At 39.3% G+C, this 21,107-nt stretch overlaps 1 protein-coding gene across 4 annotated transcripts in view; it reads right to left on the minus strand.

Annotated features, from left to right (window-relative positions):
• pard3ba (par-3 family cell polarity regulator beta a) overlaps window positions 1–21,107 on the minus strand; it is a 210,630-nt gene that overhangs the window by 48,494 nt on the left and 141,029 nt on the right. For all 4 annotated transcript variants that reach the window (XM_055008546.1, XM_055008545.1, XM_055008547.1 and 1 more), the window contains 2 exons: window positions 11,564–11,674; window positions 10,069–10,353 (listed from right to left, as the gene is read on the minus strand). In XM_055008546.1, coding sequence (XP_054864521.1) covers window positions 10,069–10,353; window positions 11,564–11,674 — 396 coding nt within the window. The remainder of the gene's footprint in view (window positions 1–10,068; window positions 10,354–11,563; window positions 11,675–21,107) is intronic.

Consider the following 21,107-nt stretch of genomic DNA (forward strand, 5'->3'; position numbering starts at 1 on the left):
GACTCTTTTTCACGCCACCCCTCTCCTAGCGATCCCATTAGCCAATCCCTGGGCCCGTAATTAGGCCTGCCATTTTGATTGAGCGTGCGTGTCGCTCTCCAGATGAAACAACACTGTAATTATCTCATTATGCCGCAGCCTCCATCACTGACAACGCCAAATATTATCATATTAATGGCTGAAGACAGAGGCTGATTCTGGATAAAGCATTAGAGGGGGGGTGGACGGTAGGCTCGGGGGTTTGTGGAGTAGCGGTCTGATGGGTTGACACTTCAGCGGGCTGCTTTTCAAACAATGAAAGAGAGGGAACGAGGGCTAAATGAGTGTCTCTGTACAGGCAAGACACAACTGTGTGTCCTCTGTTCAGAGAGAGGCAGGTAAGGCTACACTGTTGTCATCAGCAGCTAATAAGTGCTGCTGTTTGCCCGTCTGCAGGCCCCAGGCCACATGCATAAACACAACCGCTCTAACCTTTAGGGATCTACAATTTTCTCAGTGTGATGAAGCTACGACTTTTAATGACATCAAGGAAGGAAAACAGTGCGAGCAGGAAGAGTCAGTTACCCTCCTGTTGACTTTCATTTTTCGATTCTAAGTTATGTTTGCTTTGATTAGACAACAAACACAGAGACGCTGAATATTTGCAAATAGAAACAAAGAAGGGAGTGTACAGGTAGCAGGCTGTATGACAGTAGTATTCAAGAAAAATACAAGGAGGTCCAGTCAGAGAAAACTTACTGAAGCAAAGATCCAGAAAATCTGAATGTTTAACTTGAGTTAGTGTGATATATGTTGATGTAACTCGTGGCTTTACTAGTGTCTGTAGTGTCAGTGCATGTAATCAATAACTGATCGTCAAATCAAATAAATTCAGTTCGGTTCAAAAACATTTTGACAACATTTATTAACCCTCCTGTCATCCTGCGGGTCAAACTGACGCATTTTACAGTTTGAAAATGTGTTTAAGAATTTTTTTTGTGAATGTTCTTAAGAAACATTTTTAACATTTATTTTTTTCCACCAAAAAATGTTCAAAGATTTCCCAAAAATGTTGAAAATGTGGACATCAGAAGTTTCACTGTGAAAATATTTTTTTTCCCCACATTTTCAAACTTTAAAACAGGTCAGTTTTGACCCGCAGGATGACATGAGGGTTAAGATACTTCCAGGTCATCTGACGTTGTTGGAAAATTCCTGAGCAAAAAAGACTATTCAACCCGTGTGTTGTTATTTTATAAGAAGGAGTTTAATGTTGTGTTCTCAGATCTCAGCATTTCCTGATATAACGTGAAAAGAAACAAATACAACCAATGATTAAAAAACTAAACGAATCTAATCTCAAAGTTAGATAGTTTAGGGAAACATGGCCCTGCAGCGATTTTCTGCCTTTTTCTTCACACTGACCTGTGAATACAGACAACAACTGAGCAATAAACCAATAAAGTGTTACTTTGCTGCATTAACTCAACCACAGAAATTGATATCACTTAAGCAAGACGTGGTTCTCCTTCAGACATCTTATTTCATCCATATTTGAGAGTATCTGAGGATGCAGGATGATCTAAGAGCGAGCGCACTGCGAGGAAGGGAGGAGGAAGAAGACAAGACACAGGGGCAGGAAATGAAAGATGCATCAGGCGACAGAATGAGAGCAAACAGCAACATAAAGACCCACACGGAAACTTGGAAAGGAGTAAAAGAAAAGAACAGGGGGTACTGGAGAGAGAACAAAACCGTCGGTTATATGAAAGTGAGCAGAAGAGAATGCGTGAGAGAAGCAACCATCCCATGGTGTTAGCCAGTGTGAGGGCACACTAATTAGGAACTGTGCACCACTGCCGGCTGCTTTGGCGACTTCTTCTTGCTGCGGCTGGCTGATTTAAACACAACACGCTGGGGGGAAAACGCTCAGGCAGGCAGGTTTTTCTTTGCTGCTTGCATGCTGGAGGAAAGCACACATCAAAGCGCGTGGCCAATGTCTGGTTTCCTGGTGCAACGGTGGGAATAGAATCAGACAAACTCAGTGGAGCTCCAAACTGAAAGCGGTGGGAAAACAAAGAGGTTTTACTGTTGCCCTCCAAAAACATAAATAAATGAACAGGTTTTTGTCTGTACTATTATCAGTTATTTTGAGCCTGACTGAAACCCACAGGACTGGGTGCTATATCACACATAAACCTGCCTGAATCAGAGCAGTTTTTAGATTTCTGTAAGCACAGTTATCATTTGCAAGTGATCTACCTTCAAGTCATAATGAAGGATTGATATCAGAGCAGAGCTGGATACTGATGTGGTGATTCAGTGAAGTAATGTTGCACTTCAATGAAATTCAAGGACTTAAGAAAGATTTTTGCAAAGAATGTTCAAAATTGAAGCGGCAGACGTTGAGATAAAATCCGTTTTTCCCCAGAACCAAATGATAGCTAGATTGATTTTTGAGCTCCAAAAAACACACAAAAAAATTGGGATCCAACCACATTTTGAGGTGGTTAGAAACAGGATTCCAGTTGGATTCCCAGTTCAGACAGGCTGGCTGCTCAAATCACATTTCAAAGTGTCCTTTGCTTGGCAACATGACACACAAAAACGACACAGAATCCAGAGTGACAAAAGCACTGAGCAGCATGATCTAAACATTGTGCAACCTACGACAAAAGCTCTGCAACAACACATAACCGTCTCCAAAAAAGCCTCCTTAACATCAAGCTGAGATTGTGATGCTGTGCACTAACACTGCCATAAATTGGGTTTATATGTGTCTAAATTTTAATAAAGCCAAGAGTAAGTAAAATAATGTTTCCTTGTCTGAAAAAAATCCCGGAATTCAGCGAAAAAATTCCCTACATTTCTGAAAATTTGCAAAACCTTCAGGAAGAAAATTCCAATAATTCCTTAAAAATTTCCCTTAAAAGTTTTATTTTAAAAAAATCCCCCAAGTTTGGCAAGAAAATCCTTGTAAATATTTTCAAAAAAATTTGTAAAAATCTTCCAAAACAATCCTAAAAATATCTAAAGTGATTCCATATATATCAGTAAAACTTCTAATATTTTCTTTAAGAACGTTCACAAAAAAATCAACCAAAATCCAGCGAAATTCACTGGATTTTGGTTGATTTTTATGTGAATGTTCTCAAAGAAACATTTTTAGCATTTCTTTTTTTCCACCAAAAAATGTTCAAAGATTTCCCAAAAATGTTGAAAATGTGGACATCAGAAGTTTCACTGCGAAAATATATATTTTTTTCCACATTTTCAAACCTTAGAACGGGTCAATTTTGACCCGCAGGACGACACGAGGGTTAAACACACAAAATTATCTGCCTTTTTCTGACTTCAGCCAATTCTTGTTTTCTTCAGAGCAGAACAACCCGAAGAGAAAAACTGCTTCCTGGTTTGACTGATCACAGCTCAGCAGAATGCATATATCATGTAAGCTATCAATACCAAAAGCCTAACTGGGAAGTCTAACTCGACTTGACAAACCCCAGACTCATGACTCACCATGTATCTGTTTTCTGTCGTTAGACAAACGCGCAGCAATAACAAAAATAACCTGATTAACTCACAGTGTCACACTAGCCTCCAGTAAAAGCCTGCTGCTCTCTGTGGAACCGACTGTGGACAAAAGAAGTGCTGGAAGCTGCTTGAATGCAAAGGAGAAACATTTTAATTGCTAAGATAGAGCACCAATAAAATACACTCTAAAGACATCCAAGCTAAAAATGGCTTATTATGCAGCCTCCAATAATGACATGCTGTTTGCAAGTGAGCAACACATTCTTCTCCTTTGAGCTCTTCCTCAGGCAGATGCTGTCTGACAAATAGCAGAAAACAAGAAGATGTAGTTTTCTCACTGCAGTGAAGAAAAAGGTGAATTCCAGCATCTGTCTCAATGGAAAGAGGCCTTATATAATATCTGCTTTGCACATCTTTAATGCTGCTTCTGTCTGCAGGGAAATAAAACGGTGTCGCAGCAACATGGAGAGGATGCAAAGTAAACTGGAAGTTGCAAAATAACACAACAAATCTCGACTGAAAACTATTTTCAGAGAATATTTCTGCAATTAGTCAATCCTGTTGAGACTGCTTTGAGAAGTGAACTTTGTCACTGTGGCAGATAATCTGGAATGAAATGGTATAGTATTTTACTTCATGATCAAAATGATGAAAGTCAGACAAAAAAAAGACAAAAAACAAGACAAAATACTACAAAAACGAGACACAAATTGACAAAAATGAGACGAATGACACGAAACAAAACAAAAAGAGACAAAAATTGGACAAATAAGTTAGAAAACGACAAAAAACTGGACACAAACGAGACAAGAAATTACAAAAAAAGGAACAAAACGACAAAAAAAACACGAGACAAAAAGGAAACACAAAACGACTTAAACGAGAAACAAAATGACCAAAACATGAGCCAAACGACAAAAGTGAGACAAAAAAACAACAAAAACAAGACAAAATATGACAAAAAATGTGACGCAAAATGACAAAAGAACAATGAGCAATCTAGTATTTTACTTTATGATCAAAACAACTTGTCACGTTCTCAAAATTATTTTCCCTGGGCCTGATCGGACCCTCTGGAGGGCCAGTTTTGGCCCGCGGGCCGCATTTTTGACGACCTCTGACTTACAGGCTTGTAAAGTTCATGTCACCGTTTGAATCGTGGTCTAAATCCAGGAGCAGCCTCACTCATGTGTCATTTATTTAGCTTACACCTTCATGCTCCCTTGTTTTGTTTGTTTTTTAGCACAGTGGTGCGTTTTTACAGCACACCTCTCAGTCTTCACATCTCTGCACTCTGGCCTCTCTTTCTCTCACTCGCCTTTCATCTCATCTCTGAGTTTCTTGCTCCAGCTACAAAGACTGCCTTCTGGCTAATAAAATTTGACAAGCATGGCTAACCTTTTTTCTCCACAGGTCAGCCTGTAGCGCAGCTCTAATCAAATGTGACGCTCATCACGGTACACACCTGCCATCGAAGGCCGAATGAAAATGTCCCACAGTAAATTAGGGAGACAGTGCTGGAAGTTCGCTGTTGAGGGCCTTGACAGGAAGTAGCAGGGGGGAGGAGGGGAAAACTATGCAAACACAACACAGAGACACCTCTAACCATACCTTCAAAAACACCTTGATAAGGATATGTAACACCATCCTCCAGTATAATGAACACAGTTTATCTGCAGCATCATTAAAACCAAGAGATGGAAAATATGAGAGATGTGTTGTTCCCTTGGAAACAATTAAAAAAAGCCTGCTTTTGTGGGGTTTTTTTTGTCATTTTGTTGCTTTTTTATAATTTTTTTGTCTCACTTGTGTCCAATTTTTTGTCATGTTATAACTTTTGTCAAATTTTTAGTCTCTTTTTCTGTTTGGTTTCGTGTCGTTTGTCTCATTTTTGTTGCTTTGTGTTTCCTTTTTTCCTCTTGTGTGTTTTTTTGCCACTTTGTTCCTTTTTTGTGTCATTTTTTGTCTCTGTGTCCAACTTGTTGTGGCTTTGTAACTTTTTTGTCAAATTTTTCGTGTCTTTTTTTGTTTCGTTTCGTGTCGTTTGTCTCATTTTTGTCATTTTGGGTGTCATTTTTGTTATATTTTGTCTTGTTTTTGCTGTTTTTTGTCTTTTTTTGTGTGACTTTCATCATTGTGATCGTAAAGTAAAGCAGTATATTGGTCAGTTCCAGCTACCTGTGACTAAATGTTTTGTGTTTTTGTAGAAACCACTTTGTGTTAAAACTAGAGGCCTGTTTGGGCTTCAACTTACAGATTGACACACAGTAAAGGACACGTATGGACTTTTGTGCACTCACCGGACCACACACAGAACTGTTGCTAGGTTACGCCGGGCTTCCTCTCAGCAATATTACATGTGGGTGGCAGTGTGCTTGTCTATTTCTGACCATGTGTGTATATATCTATATATATACGTGTGTGTGTGTGTGTGAATGAAAGGCACAGGGGTTCCAACCTCAAGGCCGGCCGCATGCGTTTTAACAGATGCAGAGAATTTGTGAATGAGTTCCCTTCCTTCAAGCCGCAGGTGGTGAATGCCGGCAATGAGGGCACAAGTGTGTATGTCAATGTTCCAGCTATTCTATTTTAGGGAAAAATCTTACACATTTCAACTTAGGGCGTATTTTTGCAGGCTTCTCCAACATTCTCCAGTCAGAAAACTTCACCAGTACTCTCAGGAAAGCTGCTTAAATGAGACGTTTGACTATAATTTCACATTAATTTTGCTCTAACCTGCTGAAAGAGTGTGTAAACGGTGCATTTTTCCGTCTATTATCAAGTCAAGTCAGCTTCATTGTCACCCCAGCGCTGCACACGAGGTATATACTGGTATGGAACTACATTCCTCCAAAGCCCAGTAGAAGACAGGAAGTGTGACAGGACAGTATACACACCATGAAGACAGAACCAGACATGACTGCATGGAGAAAAACAAAGCCAGAGAGCAAAGTGGCACAGCTCTGCATAAATAAGCAATAAGTTCAACTCAAAACAGTTCTTTGATGCGTCTAGTTGTGAACAGGAGCGAAAAAAATACTATAAAGGTCTAAGCTTTATGCTACGAAATGTAAAAGAACCATACATCACTGCATGTATAATAGTGAGTGATCACAGTGGCTTGTTCTATGGATTTTTTATTTTAAAAAATCCCCCAAATTTGGCAAGAAAATTCTTGTAAATATTTACAAAAAATGAGTAAAAATCTTAAAAAAAAAAAAAAAAATCCTAAAAATATCTAAAGTGATTCCATATATATCAGTAAAAGTTCTAGCATTTTATTTAGGAACATTCACATAAAAATCAACCAAAATCCAATGAAATTCGCTGGATTGTGGTTGATTTTTATGTGAATGTTCTTAAGAAACATTTTTAACATTTCTTTTTTCCACCAAAAAATTGTTCAAAGATTTCCCAAAAATGTGGAAAATATGGACATCAGAAGTTTCACTGTGAAAAAAATCGCTGGATTTTGGTTGATTTTTTCCCAAATGTTCTTGGAACATTCAAAATAGTGCCACTCTCTTCCTTTAAATTGATTGCTACCACATTGTAGGCCACTTACAAACTCTGTATGCAAACAACAGCAACATAAATCTATCTTTTTTGGTGGCCAATTGAATTACTATGAACATGTGCAGTCCCATTGTCCTCTAACAACATTATTAGATGCTTATTTGTGTCTTTCTTTCTAGAGACACCCTCACATGCAGAGTTAACAAGCCAAAGAAGGCTCCCCATCCATCATGCCTAATGTTTAAGACTATCTAATATACATTATGAGCAAAAACAGGGGAGGGACGACGGGTAAGTGACACGCTGAGTGTGAGAGAGACAGAAACTGAGGGAGAAAAGAAAACAGGCTGGTAATGAAGTAGCCACCACTAGTGGATGAGAGCTAAAGTGGTCTCACAGATCTGTCAGCCTGCTAGACTGTGGCTAATTATCCCTCCTCCTCTTTTGTCTGCATCCTCTCCTCTGTCACTTCTTCTCTCTCGAATTGACTCTGCCTAACACATTTTTCCCCCCTCAGTCTTGGCTCTGTCTTTCTTCCCTCCTTCCCTACACTCTTCTCCTGCTTTCTCTTGTCTCGCTCTCCCTCCGTCTGTCGCTTCTTTCCATTCCCATCTGTCTCCTCTCCATGTCCAACCCTCTCTCTCTCTTCCTCTCTCTGTATCCTCTTTTTTTTTTTCTGGATCAGATTGGGAGTCTGGGGCTTAGGTTTTGATTTGCAAGTCAATAGTAATTTCTGTCAGAGAGTTTAAGTTGAGGGAAGTTTTAATGTGGCCTGTGTTACTTCATAGGGGAAATGATAAATTTGCATTAGAATCCTCCCTAGATTTTCTCCTTTTTTCTGTCTCACATACAAAAGTAGCTGCAAGTTAAGGTTTGAAAAACTTCAGCAGTGATAATATATGCAATATGGAGGGAATGACAACATTGATAGGCAGTGGACTTCTGCAGGAATTAACCCTTCAGGAGAAGAAAAATAAGCTGCTCTGACACCCAAATGCTATACTAAACGACGATGTAAAGGCTATTATGAAATGAATCAGGGTGAAGTGAACATATGTTTACTAACCTGGGCTGAAAAAGAAGAAACTCACAGGAGGAAAATAGCAGACAGCAGAGGAAACCAAATCACAGAGCTAATTAACCCTCGTGTCGTCCTGCGGGTCAAAACTGACCCGTTTTAAAGTTTAAAAATGTGGAAAAAATATATATTTTCACAGTGAAACTTCTGATGTCCACATTTTCAACATTTTTGGCAAATCTTTGAACATTTTTTGGTGGAATAAAAGAAATGTTAAAAATATTTCTTAAGAACATTCAAAAAAAATATCAACCAAAATCCAGTGAATTTCACAGGATTTTGGTTGATTTTTTTTGTGAATGTTCTTAAGAAAATATTACAAGTTTTACTATATATGGAATCACTTTAGATATTTTTAGGATTTTTTTTGGAAGATTTTTACTCAATTTTTGAAAATATTTTCTTGACAAATTTGGAGGATTTTTTAAAAATAAAACTTGTAAGGGAAACTTTTAAGCAGTTATTGGAATTTTCTTCATGACGGTTTTGCAAATTTTCGGAAATTTGGGGAATTTTTTTGCTGAATTTTTGGATTTTTTTCAGAAAAGGAAACAATATTTTTTGGTGCCTGTAAATGAGGACAACAGGAGGGTTAAATAAAATGACACATTATTGAAATTGAATAATGATGATAATACACAAACATTTTCCCAGCATAATACATTAAATGCACACATAACCCCCACTGTTTGCCTTTTTAGAGGTATTTTGTCTTCAGTTTCACATATATTATGATGTAAAGATGACTGCTGCTGTTACTAAATATTAACTTTTACTCAGTACATGTTATCATGAAAGTGCCTTAAAACACTCAAGCCACTCTGCACATAGCTACAGGTCTTTTATTTTGTGAAAACTAAGTTATGATTCGGACATTCATTTGAAAGTAAGATGGGAAAAAACAAGCTGGGTTTAAAATTCAACAATGACTCAGGTTACACTCTGATTCTGAGCAAGCAAGTAGGTTTTTATGAGCAAACATAATGTTCCCCACTGGACAGGAGAGTTATCTGACCTTCAACCAGCTGAGAGCACAAACCATTAAATATTAAACACAATGACTTCATGACTATAAGTTATTTTTCTTTTAGTCTACAAAACAGGGTGATTAAATCTAAAAATGACTACAATTCCTTCATAGGTAATTTCATTGTCAATACAGCAGGAGACCTGAGAAAAATCTAACATTATATTAAAGAAAGGAGCTGAGTAGCAAACTTGATGCTTCCAGAGATGTTTTACTGAAGCACCTGCACCTTGTATATATTTCTGTGTGTCAGTAGGGTTGTGGGGAAGAAAATGAGACGCAAAGCAACACCAACAAAGCTACTAGCAAAAATTTAAAGAAGGAAAAACCTCCTCCATGTTCTACGTTTGCCAGCAAAAGTGACTCCTAACAAACTTTTCGTAGCTAAAATATCCACAAATCGATTAATTCCACTGCTGTGTATCTGATGGAAAACTTTAATTATCACGTAGAAATAACTCAATTATATTTTTTAGAGATTTTAAACATTTACAAAGGTCAAAACTATAGCAAACATAGCAGAGGAGTTCCATGAATCATGCATGCCACTGCTGTGCGTGTGTGTGTGTGTGTGTGTGTGTGTGTGTGTGTGTGTGTGTGTGTGTGTGTGTGTGTGTGTGTGTGTGTGCATATGCAGCATGAAGGTATTACTGCAGCGTAAGGATGCATTCATGTTTTATGCATTTTCCGGCTTTGCAGAGCATGAATGTAAATATGTGGAAACACTCTCTCACTCATGCCAGTGGAGCCGCGGTCAGCGACCTTGTGTGTGCACCTGCGCTCAAAACTTTGTGTATCTACGTGGAAAGAGAGGCGCGAATGCTGCACGCACATTTCAAACACGTGTATTATAATAGCAGGGAGCTTAAATCAAGAGAGAAGCAGTAGGAAGAGTCCTTGTAAGTAGAGGAACATAAATAATCTCTCTCACCTGTCAGCCTGGGCTTGGTTCTGCAGAGCAGGTGGGGGTCTGGACTTGTTGACCTTGGCGTAGAGCCCATCCAGCTCCTCGGAGGACGCTCGAGGCAGGTTAGGACCCCCGATGGGTGCCGCAGGGGAGGGCGTGCGACTGATGAATGACCGGGGAGACGGCGGCTGGCGGAAGTTGTTGATGCGGGCGTAGTTGGGGTCGCAGTCGTCGTCCTCCACGTCAGGGAAGGAAGCCGGGTCAGGAGTGACGTGACCAGAGTGGATTTCAGCGTAACGTGGATCATAGCTGTCAGAGAGGACAAATACAGAAGGTCCTCGACTTACATCAGAGTTCTATTCCTACAGATTAATGGAAGTCGGTTTTGCCCTAAGTCGGAATTCCGGAGGGAATGTAAAGAAAGTCATTACGTGCATCACGATATTGACAAAAGTCATGAATAACAATGACTTTCATACATGTAAGACTCATTTTACAAGAAGATTACAGAATATGTTCCACTGTTTTTACAACTTGATCTAATAATGACGATGTTTGTCGGTGTTTCGTCCTGTTCTACACGTTTTATTAAATCTAATTTCACTTCTACGGTGTGTTGCCCGTAAGGCAGAATTATTGATGTACTTTTATTTTGAAAAAGCCTTTATCTTGAAGTTGTCTGTTGACAGTTGTCACTCCTGTCTGCTATTTTAATGCTTAGCTTTACATACATTTGTGCTTTTCTGGATGCACGACTCTCTACTTTGTAAACACCACAAAGGTAATGTCATAAGTAATGAACTAAATTTTTGGTCTTACTGGTTTAGGTAAAAGGATTTATTTATTCTGTTTTTGTTGCAGTTTTCATTCTGTACGTAATGTGTATCAAGAACCACAATAAAGAAGTCAAGTTTGCTACGTCTCATGATCCATTTTGCAGCACGAGTTTAACTAGTTGGACAGCTGCAGCTTTTACCATCACCATTTTCTTTGACATGAGAAGACTCTGACTTCCGCTTGGGAGCCATAATGAAGGGCAAAAAGTTAGCAAAAGTAGCACAATCCAAGGTGGTATACAACCAGAGAATGTAAACAAAGCCATCTTATAGTGCCGCGTGACCATGTATTCATTTGTTCCACTCATCAACTAATTCCACGTAACCTATTCTGATGTAACGATGAAACGCCGTAGGTCGAGGACGTCATAAACCGAGGACCCCCTGTACATGCATTCTTCAGCCCAGAATGAGCCTCACTGTAGTCTTGAATCTGTGACAGACAGCTGTTCTGCACATTTAACTGAGCGGTTGTTTTGGAGGACGAGGCGGGAGCATGGAGCTGCATCAGGATGATTCACAACTTGTCAGGCAAGATGTCAATCATGACGCTTCACTGCTGTGACAAATGCTTTTCTATGAACTTTCTAACTCTCTCAGCACTTTCCAGCGTTGTAAAGCTGTCTTGAACGACACTCTAAACTATGAAAAAGCAGCACAGAGACTTTTTCAGTAAATCATACCCATCTCTGCTGTCAGGGATCCTGTCCAGCTCCTCCTCACTCAGGGCCTCCAGTTTGCTTTTTGATGTTTTTGCTGCATCTTTGCTCTTGTCTTCTTTCTTCTTGCCAAACCTGGACAACAAAAATACCCACATATAAGAGTGTGAAGTTTAAAACAGCCTAAATGATGCTCTAGTAAGGGTGATTCACTCCCCGGCTGCTTCGTCACTACCCCCTCCTAACACACAGGGTTCCATAGACCGAAAAAAATGTGAACTTCAGAAAGAGACAGCATAAAACCGTAGACTGATTTTCTCAGCTGGTGCTGTCACTGTCACTCCTGTTCAGGCAATGAGAAGTTCAGGTTGTAACATGTCTTTAACCCTCTGAAACCAAGGCACTTTCTGGGCTTTTTTTGTCCCCATTCCTTCTTTTATTCACTGTGGGCTCATTTTTAGCTGTAATATCAGGTACTACCCCGCGATGGAAGCAACACTACCATGACTAGAAGCAGAAAGAACTCAAAAATGTCTTTTGTGCAGTATGGAAATGTTCTAATGCAATTAATGACAAAAAAAATGAAGTTCCACATTTAAGAGACATTTTACTATTTACATTTTTACAACCTCTACAAACTTGTTTTCTACACTGCTCTGTGCATCAACTCTAGAAAGATATTTCACCATGCTGAAAGCATCTTCCGATAACTTGCTCCTCTCTATGTTGCTTTTAACCCCTGCTGCATTTATTTTATTGATGAAATGTTTAATTTAGCCCTCAGTCCTCCTAAATTGTTTCCATACTTGTATCCTATCTGCTTTGTGTAAACATAGCCTTCAGTTCATCTGAATATTTAAGAATATTTGTTACAAGAAAAAAAATCAAAATGTCTCCAAAATAACAAAAACTTGCTAAAATGACCAAAAAAAACAGCTAAAATAACATAAATTGCTCAAAATGACTCAAAAACTGCCCTCAAATTACTTGAAATGAGTCTAAAAAGACTCAGTGTCTCCAATATAATGCAAAATTTAGCTAAAATGACAAAGAAAAATTTCTAAAAAGAAACGAATTGTTCAAAATCACTCAAACATTGCCCCCAAATTACTTGAAATGTGTCTAAAAAGATTCCAAATAACTCCAAAATAATGCAAAATTTTGCTAAAATGACAAAAATCTGGCTAAAATGACAACATTTTTTCTAAAAAGAAATAAATTGTTCAAAATGACTCAAAAATTGCCCCCAAATTACTTGAAATGTGTCCAAAAGACTCCAAATAATTTCAAAATAATGCAAAATTTGCTAAAATGACAAAAATTTGGCTAAAATGACAAAATGCAATTTGCAAAATGACTCAAAACTGTTGCTGCAAGAGTAAAGCCTGTTGATGGCAGACTGAGAAGACCTCCAAAATGACTAACTGGTATAAAATGACTCAGAAACTGCCCCCAAATGACTTGAATTGTGCCTAAAAAGACTTAAAATGTCTCTAGAATAAATCTCGATAAAATACAAATCACTAATCGCTTCTTAGTAGAGCAAAATTGATCTATGTTTTTAGAGGGTGTGCACTTTTTCCCCTGAATTAACCAAGTAGTTTCAGCCCCTAAACCAAAAACAGTAGCTTTGATTTCTAAACCAAACAGCGAGTGAGGACTATAGCCTTAAGTCACAAAAGAAAACAAAACCAAGTGAAATGTAATGGTTTGACAGTGGACATGAAAATTAAGTCTTCGCAGTAAGAACACTATGATTTAGGCCATCATCAGCTGCTAATCCACCTTCTCTGTCTATTTCAAAGTGAAATAAAACGTGATTTCCGTCTCCGTTGGAAACATTTGAAGACTCATTGCATACTGACATTATGTGAGCTTCTCCTTGCAACTTCCTGTTACATGCGTTGATGAAAATGGCTTTCTAACTCACACAACATGCAAACACCACGCATTCTCCACCTTTGCGTCAGACTCCCAAATGTTGACACACTCAGCCACCGCTAGACAAACTCATTCTAAATCCTGCGCGTTCATTAGCGGCTGTGCCTGGAAAAAGACTGCTTAATGATAGATACGGTTATAATGTCACAGCAGGCGCTGACGATCCTCAGCGTGAGCGTCTGTGTGTGTGTGTGGGCACATGAAAAAAGGGCTATAGCAGCCACATAGCATATGGAGCATGAATATTTTACCATTTTGCTCAATAAAGTAGCTGTTACACCGCAGTGTGTTATGCTTCTCTTATCAACTCTGCCATTACGACCGCCATCATCATTATCATTCTGCGGCGCTTAGTCTCTCATTGTGCAGGCAAAAATACACTCGTCACCTCTGTTCGCGTTATAATGAAGCTCTACTTCACACTTTCGAGAAATTAACCGAGCCTCTTCCTCTGAATATTTCATATTCCTCAATCTCTCCTTCGCATCAACTTTCTCACCATGCCCACCAACCCTCTCATCTCCTTCCTCACCCAGCCTCACCTCCTCCATCTCACCCACTTCTCTGTTTCCTCTTGCCCTCTCCTTTCCTCTGAGCTCCTGCTGAGCCACTCTAATGTCTGTGTTTATCTCATTAACAGTGAGGCTCTTCTCATTACTGCTACAGGCAGCTACGTGGCCTGAATGGCAACCCGCTGGCCTGACCGAGTGGAAACCTGGACGGGGACGCCACACCGGCCTGGCATCACCCCACAAACCAATTAGTTTTGTTTTAAGCTCATCTAGTCGCTTCACTTATACCTGTGTGGGTTATGTTTGCCAACAGCGGGTCAATGTGGATTCACACTGCTTTGATGTGAAGAGTGCAGCGAAGAGATGTGACCAATCACATTATCTTCCTTTAATACGGTTATTTTCAGTAAACGTTCAACATACTTTGAGATTTACTTCAAGCTCCTACATATTCATGGTGCTCTCATATATAGATTGACTGACGTGTCTTGTCACTCGCTTGTTAGCTCTGTAGCATCATTCTCGAGGGCAACACACACCCTCTCTGTACGATGCAAATCCAAACACCCACAAACCCATCTCTGACACCAGGCAACAATAGCATCAGGGTGCGCTACGTTCTATTACCGCACACAAGAACATGTCAACCTTCCTTTCCAAGATCCCCTCCAGTGGAAATCACTCTTAACCTTGTCAGCGTGTTGTCAACACATTGTCAACGTGTCCATGTGGTGTTTTTTATACGTTTGATGACATATCATGAGCAAAGAAGGCAGCCAAGAGCGCACCATCTCAAAAACATGAGTGGTTTTTGAATGTAGCAAACCTACAAATCCTACCCACCAAATACAATCCTACCAACTTATCATTTTTTTCATCCTTTTGGAACTTTTTTGTCAAATTATTTGGTCTCTTTTTGTTTCCTTTCTGGTTGTTTGTCTCATTTTTTGTCATTTTGCATCTCATTTTTGTAATATTTTGTCTTGTTTTTGTTGATTTTTATCTTTTTTGTCTGACATTTCTCATTCTGATCATAAAATAAAATAGTATATTGTTCAGTTTCAGTTACCTGTGACTAAATGTTTTGGTTCCTTTGCAGAAACTGCAATCTGGAAGTTGTAATGTGTAAATGATAAGCTGAGGCATAATGTTGCTGAAATTGATCTTATTTTTGTGATGAAATTTCAGGTTGTTCATGATGTGTTGTAAAAAAGATAATTCTTTAAATGTGAACATTTTCAGAAGGTACTTTTTTTGCACTAAAACAAAGGAAAAATATGGATTTGTGGTTATTTATAGGTTATTCTGCTGTGATTTTACTGGTCCAGCCCACTGGAGATTAAACTGGGTTGAATGTGGCCCCTGAACTGAGATGAGTTTGACACCCTTGACCTAGATTAAGCACAAAACCTGTGTGGATGTGGAGCATCTACAAGGCCAAACTCAGATCACTCTGATACATCATCAGGGGTTAATGTCTGAGACCTGACAAAAGTCACAGGCGACACCATACAACCGTTTCCACAGGCAGAGTTCTTCTAACTATGACTGAGCTTGATGTGTAAAATCTGTGGAGTGCCCCTTTAAGCAAAACTGGCATCCACCACAGCTTCACTCTGATCTTTGAGCCGTTTTCCGAAGGTAAAAATCTGTCATCTTATTTCTATTTTTCTTACTGATGCTAAGCCCTTGCTGCTGTAATGTTTTTCCCCCTCACTTCCTAGAGATCGCTTGCCACAGAAAAAAAGTGTGGGCGGTGCCGCTGCATCCTCTTTTTTTCCTGCTGATTCTTTTTTTCTTTTTCTTGGAACTATTTAGATTTTCTCAGCACTCCCACATCACGCCGGAGCCAAAAGCAGACTAGCAATTACCTCAGTGATAACCGTATAGAAATCAGTATTGTCTGAAACGAAATATCAGCACTATTCATCTTCTATGCATCAATAGACATATAATTATATTACACATAAATATATGATAATCCAAAATCCCAGATTTATCTGGCTGAGCTGCACACACACACACACACAGACACACACACACACACACACACACACACAGACACACACACACACCGAGCGCCTTAATCAACATTCTGAGGGGGCAGAGGTCCACAGTTGGACCCATCATTATATCTGCATTAATTAGGAAAGCTTCTTTTTCTCACTGCATTGTCTGAGAAGAGATGGAAAGGAAAAGAAGGGAGGAGGGGGTGGTACAGAATGGAAGGTGGGACTCCCAATTAGAGACATATACCTGCCATGAGAGAGGTGGTTATCCCCCACTCTCCCATTACCTTATCCCCCCTTTTCATCACCAAAACTCCCATCTTTTCTCCCATCTGAGCCAAACCGTTTATTAAAAAATTCCTTTTTCTCTCTCCCTGCGCCTATTTTTTCATTACTCAGTCACTACTATTTGTTTTATTTATTAATGCTCCTTCTTCTTTGGACATTTATTTGCCTCTGTCACTCAGAAACGTGACAGTTAATTTCCTGCCGAGACTGAAGCTGGATAAAGATGCACAAATGCAGCGCTACACATAAGGCCACCTAGAAAAACAACTCCATAAACAAAAGGAACTCAACCAACACACGGTAATCTTGGAGTAAAATAGATTGCTCGCAGGTAAGCAGCTACACACACATCGTAACTCTGTAGGGAACTGCAATAGGACATCTCATTAACTTTAACATTATCTACCTACACAACCACTCCATCAAACTCTCATTATGGGGAGGTGGGGGGTCCGGGTGAGTCAGGCTGCTCTGGTGTCCCATTTAATACACTCCCCACTGTCACACAAGCTACTGGGAACCATTATTAGTGCGTCGTTGTCATCATTAGCCCGCCGCTCCCGTCGTGGCCCCGGCGTCCCCCTTGGTGGGGCTCAAGATACCGAGGAGACGACGTTGATCTGTTTAGTCACCCATGAAGGATTCTGCTTGTATATATTCGTGATATAGTATTTAGATATTTTGTTTTAAAATGGCGAACATCATTTTTGATGTGTAGTTAAAGTACAAAGGCCGCAAATAATCATGTTTAAGGTATTTTTACAGTTATAACAGCAGGGTTTCTGGCAGTATCCTAGAAAACAGCAACCTTCCACTCAACCAAATGTTGGTAAAAACCTCTAAACATTGACTGACGACTGCATTTTCTCTAACAGCCAACAGGGGGCGACTCATCTAGTAGCAGAAAGAAGTCCAATTGTGTAGAAGCATATGAGGAAATGACTCTACTTCTTTGTTTCTTATCTCACAAAAAAAATCTGAAAATTAGATTTTTTTCTGAATGTTCTTAAGAAACATTTTGAACATTTCTTTTTTTCCACCAAAAAATGTTCAAAGATTTCCCAAAATTGTTGAAAATGTGAAAGTATTCACTGTGAAAATATATTTTTTTCCACAATTTCAAACTTTACATTTGACCCGCAGGGTGACACGAGGGTTAATTGTGCTTTTTCATGCTTGTCTGAATGGTTCCAATGCTTTTAATGTTTTAATGTAAACCACACTGAGTTGCTCTCGTGTATGAAATGTGCTACAAATAAACCTGCCTTGCCTTGCATTAAGTAGACTTGACTCTTACATTTCCTATGATAAATCCTTAGTCATCCATCACAGACAATGACTACCGCACTTTGCGAAATCAACACCTCGATTTGGACAAAAGCAGTCACCAGAAACTCGGCTGGTGGGCAACTGGACTGACTGTAATTACTACAGCTACTGTCATTGTCATTACTGCAGGAGAAAGGAGGAGGGGGTTGTAGGCGTGAATGCACTCACTTAGCTGTGCTCTAATGAGGCTCTATATGTAACACTGAGATCACAGCTAGCCTGTGTGCTGATGTCACCAACCTGACCTGTGCAATTAGCCCTGAGGGAGGGAGGAAAGGGCCAGAAGGAGCAGCACAACTGGCTCCATCAGACAAACTATTACACATCATTTTCTTAACAACAGTGTCAAATTTAAACCACCAGCTAAAAATCTCCTCTCTCTGCAGACTAGACAACTGTCTCTTCGGTATAAATCTTTCAATAAATCATCTCTCCGCTTCCGTTCTCAGCATTAGGGGCTCTTTGTTCTCTGCAATTGTGGCAACAACTCCGACGGTGTGCAGTTGTGTGTAGTCTTAATAAGCTTTCCTATCTGGTGCAACAGGGAGTCAGTGGGTGGTTGGTTATCGCCAGGCATAACGAGGGATGTGAGGAGGCTGTCTGCAGGCGCCGTGGGTGTGTGTGTGTGCGTGCGTCTGCATGGAGGAACTCGTGTTTTCACGAGGAGGACGAGGATTTAATTGACGTGTGTGTACGTGTGCATTATGTGTGCGAGCTCACACGCCAGCAGACTTGATGAAACCCGTGAACACCTTGCCATACGGTGTGTGACGTGAGACGCAAACACACACACGAGCTGAAGCTCCACACAACACACACAGACTCATACCTGCCATAAAGGTGCTTTAACCCTCCTGTTGTCCTCATTTACAGGCACCACAAAATATTGTTTCCCTGTCTGAAAAAAATCCAAAAATTCAGCTAAAAATTCCCCAAATTTATAAAAATTTACAAAATCTTCAGGAAGAAAATTCATTAAAAGTTTCCCTTAAAAGTTTTATTTAAAAAAAAAATCACCAAATATGGCAAGAGATAATTTATTAGATTATTTATTCTTTTATTTATTCCTCTTTTATTTACACATTTCCTTATTTTTAACAGATTTAGTTATTTTTTATTATTTATTCCTCTTTATATTTGCACATTTATTTATTTTTTAACAGATTTATTTATTTTGTTATTTATTCCTCTTTATATTTACACATTTCTTTTCTTATTTTTAACAGATTTATTTTCTAATTTATTCTTTTATTTATTTCTCTTTATATTTACATATTTCCTTATTTTTTAATAGATTTATTCAATTTTTCTTATTTATTCCTCTTTATATTTACACATGTGTTCTCTTATTATTCACAGATTTATTTTCTTATTTTTCTTTTATTTATTCCCCTGTATATTCACACATTTATTTCCTTATTTTTGAAAAGATTTATTTATTTTTTATTATTTATTTCTCTTTATATTTACACATTTATTTTCTTATTTTTTAACAGATTTATTTATTTCTTATTATTTATTCCTCTTTATATTCACACATTTTCTTATTTTTTTTAATTGATTTATTTATTTTTTAATTATTTAATCCTCTTTATATTTACACATATATTTTCTTATTTTTTTTTAAACAGATTTCTCTTTTACTATGGCACTCCAGTGATTCCATACTCGGCAGCTTTTCCTGCCATGATTTTAACATTAAGCCGATCTAAACCCTCTTGCATTGTGCAAAAGCAGCAATTCTTTAGCAATCCTGCTGTTGGCTGTGGATAATGAGAGCTTTCAACCCTCCAGGTACATAGAAATACACATGTAAGCACACAAACAATGACACTTGCATTGCAGCTTCTTAACTATATGTACATGTTGGCAAAAACATCCCATTTTGCATATTTAATTGTACCGTCTGGACCGGATAATTTTCACGTCAGACAAGAAGCTGTTGTAACAATTAAAGCGTGAGGAGGTAATAAGCATGTAAGATGGTCTCTTTGTGTTAAAAAATTTAAATAGAGCTTACTTTTCAAATGTTTCAGTGGTGATAAAAAACAAGCCTTTAGGTGTGATGCTCAAAATTTAAGTCACCATTAAACACAACACTAAGATTTTCTTGCAACTGGTGGCGGATAGCTCAGAGCAAGTGAGAAAAACTGGCTAAATATCCTGTTTGCCTTGGAGAATCAATGAGAGTGACGTATAAAGAAGCGGAGTGGATGAAAGAGAAAAGAAAGCAAGCGAGAGAAAAGCAGAAAAAAGAATGAGTAAGTAAGAAAAAAGAGGGGAATCAAATGAGCAAAGCCAGAAAAAGTGAGAGCTGACTAAATAGGCGATCTGCCTCGGAGAATAAACGAGAAACAAAACGGAGAACAAAGACAGAGAAGGAAGAGAGATGGATGGGTGAGGCAAAGCTCCCGTGAAAGTGTAGCTCAGCTGGGGAGGAGTAAGGAGCTTAGGAATATAGAGAAGGAATGCTGCTGCGTTCAGAGGCACGGGGAGAACAGTTAATCAGCCAAGCAGAAATGTTATCGCAGTAATTAGATCGCTCTGTATGTATTTGGAGGAGAGTATCTCAGTGGAGTTTGCAGTAAAGAAAGAAAGAAAAGAGGGAGACAGACATGGAGAGAGAAATAAACTGAGAGGGAGGCAGGGGGGAGGAAATGGGAGACACTGGAAGAGAGAGGGAGGGAGATCAACACTATAGGCAGCGGTGATGTAACACCTTCTTCTCCTGTTCTGGCGACGCGGCGCTGAGACAAGTCGGAAAATATTCCGGGCCCGAAATAGCCGGAATAACATTCGCGGCAGAAAATAGACAACAAGCGCTCTTTAAAATTGGTGTGGTTTCCTTGTGGAAGTGGGGATCGGGCTACAAGTGGACTGTCACCCAACAACAAGGTCACGCCGGGCCACGGAAAGCTGCCTTTGACTGACACCGACGAGAGCCAATCACAGCCTTTTTTCAGTTTTGAAGGAAAGCCCACCTTTGCTCGAGAATGAAAACAGCCAGCAGGCCCTCAGTTTTGCCCCACCGGGCATAATTAAATCTATTTATCTGAATTCCTCTCCATATGCTCTGCACCGAATACCAGCAATATGGGCCAAATCGGCTTCCATTAATGGGAGAAATGAGGACTAAAAAAAGGAGGAGAGTGATGAAGGTGAAGGATGAAACTGCAGCCAGATCCACCCGATGCTTATCGGACTTAAAACAGCTTCACTTAGAAGCTATTAATAATGTATGGAGGGAGATGCGAGTGGAGCAGATATTCACTGGTTCTTATTTTAATATCCAACTCTTCTCTCCAAGTCTATCAGCTCAAACAGTACGGCAAAGAGAGACCACAGCGTAGCAGCACGTATTATTTCTGCTATCTAAAGACCAAATCCAAGGTATTCAAGTGACTTTTGCAAGAGAGCATGTTGCAAATTCCCCTCAGTGTAGTACAGGGGTGTCAAACATGCGGCCCGCGGGCCAAAACTGGCCCTCCA

The sequence above is a fragment of the Amphiprion ocellaris genome, chromosome 24 (genome assembly GCF_022539595.1).
Source record: "Amphiprion ocellaris isolate individual 3 ecotype Okinawa chromosome 24, ASM2253959v1, whole genome shotgun sequence".
Classification (NCBI taxonomy): Eukaryota; Metazoa; Chordata; class Actinopteri; family Pomacentridae; genus Amphiprion; species Amphiprion ocellaris.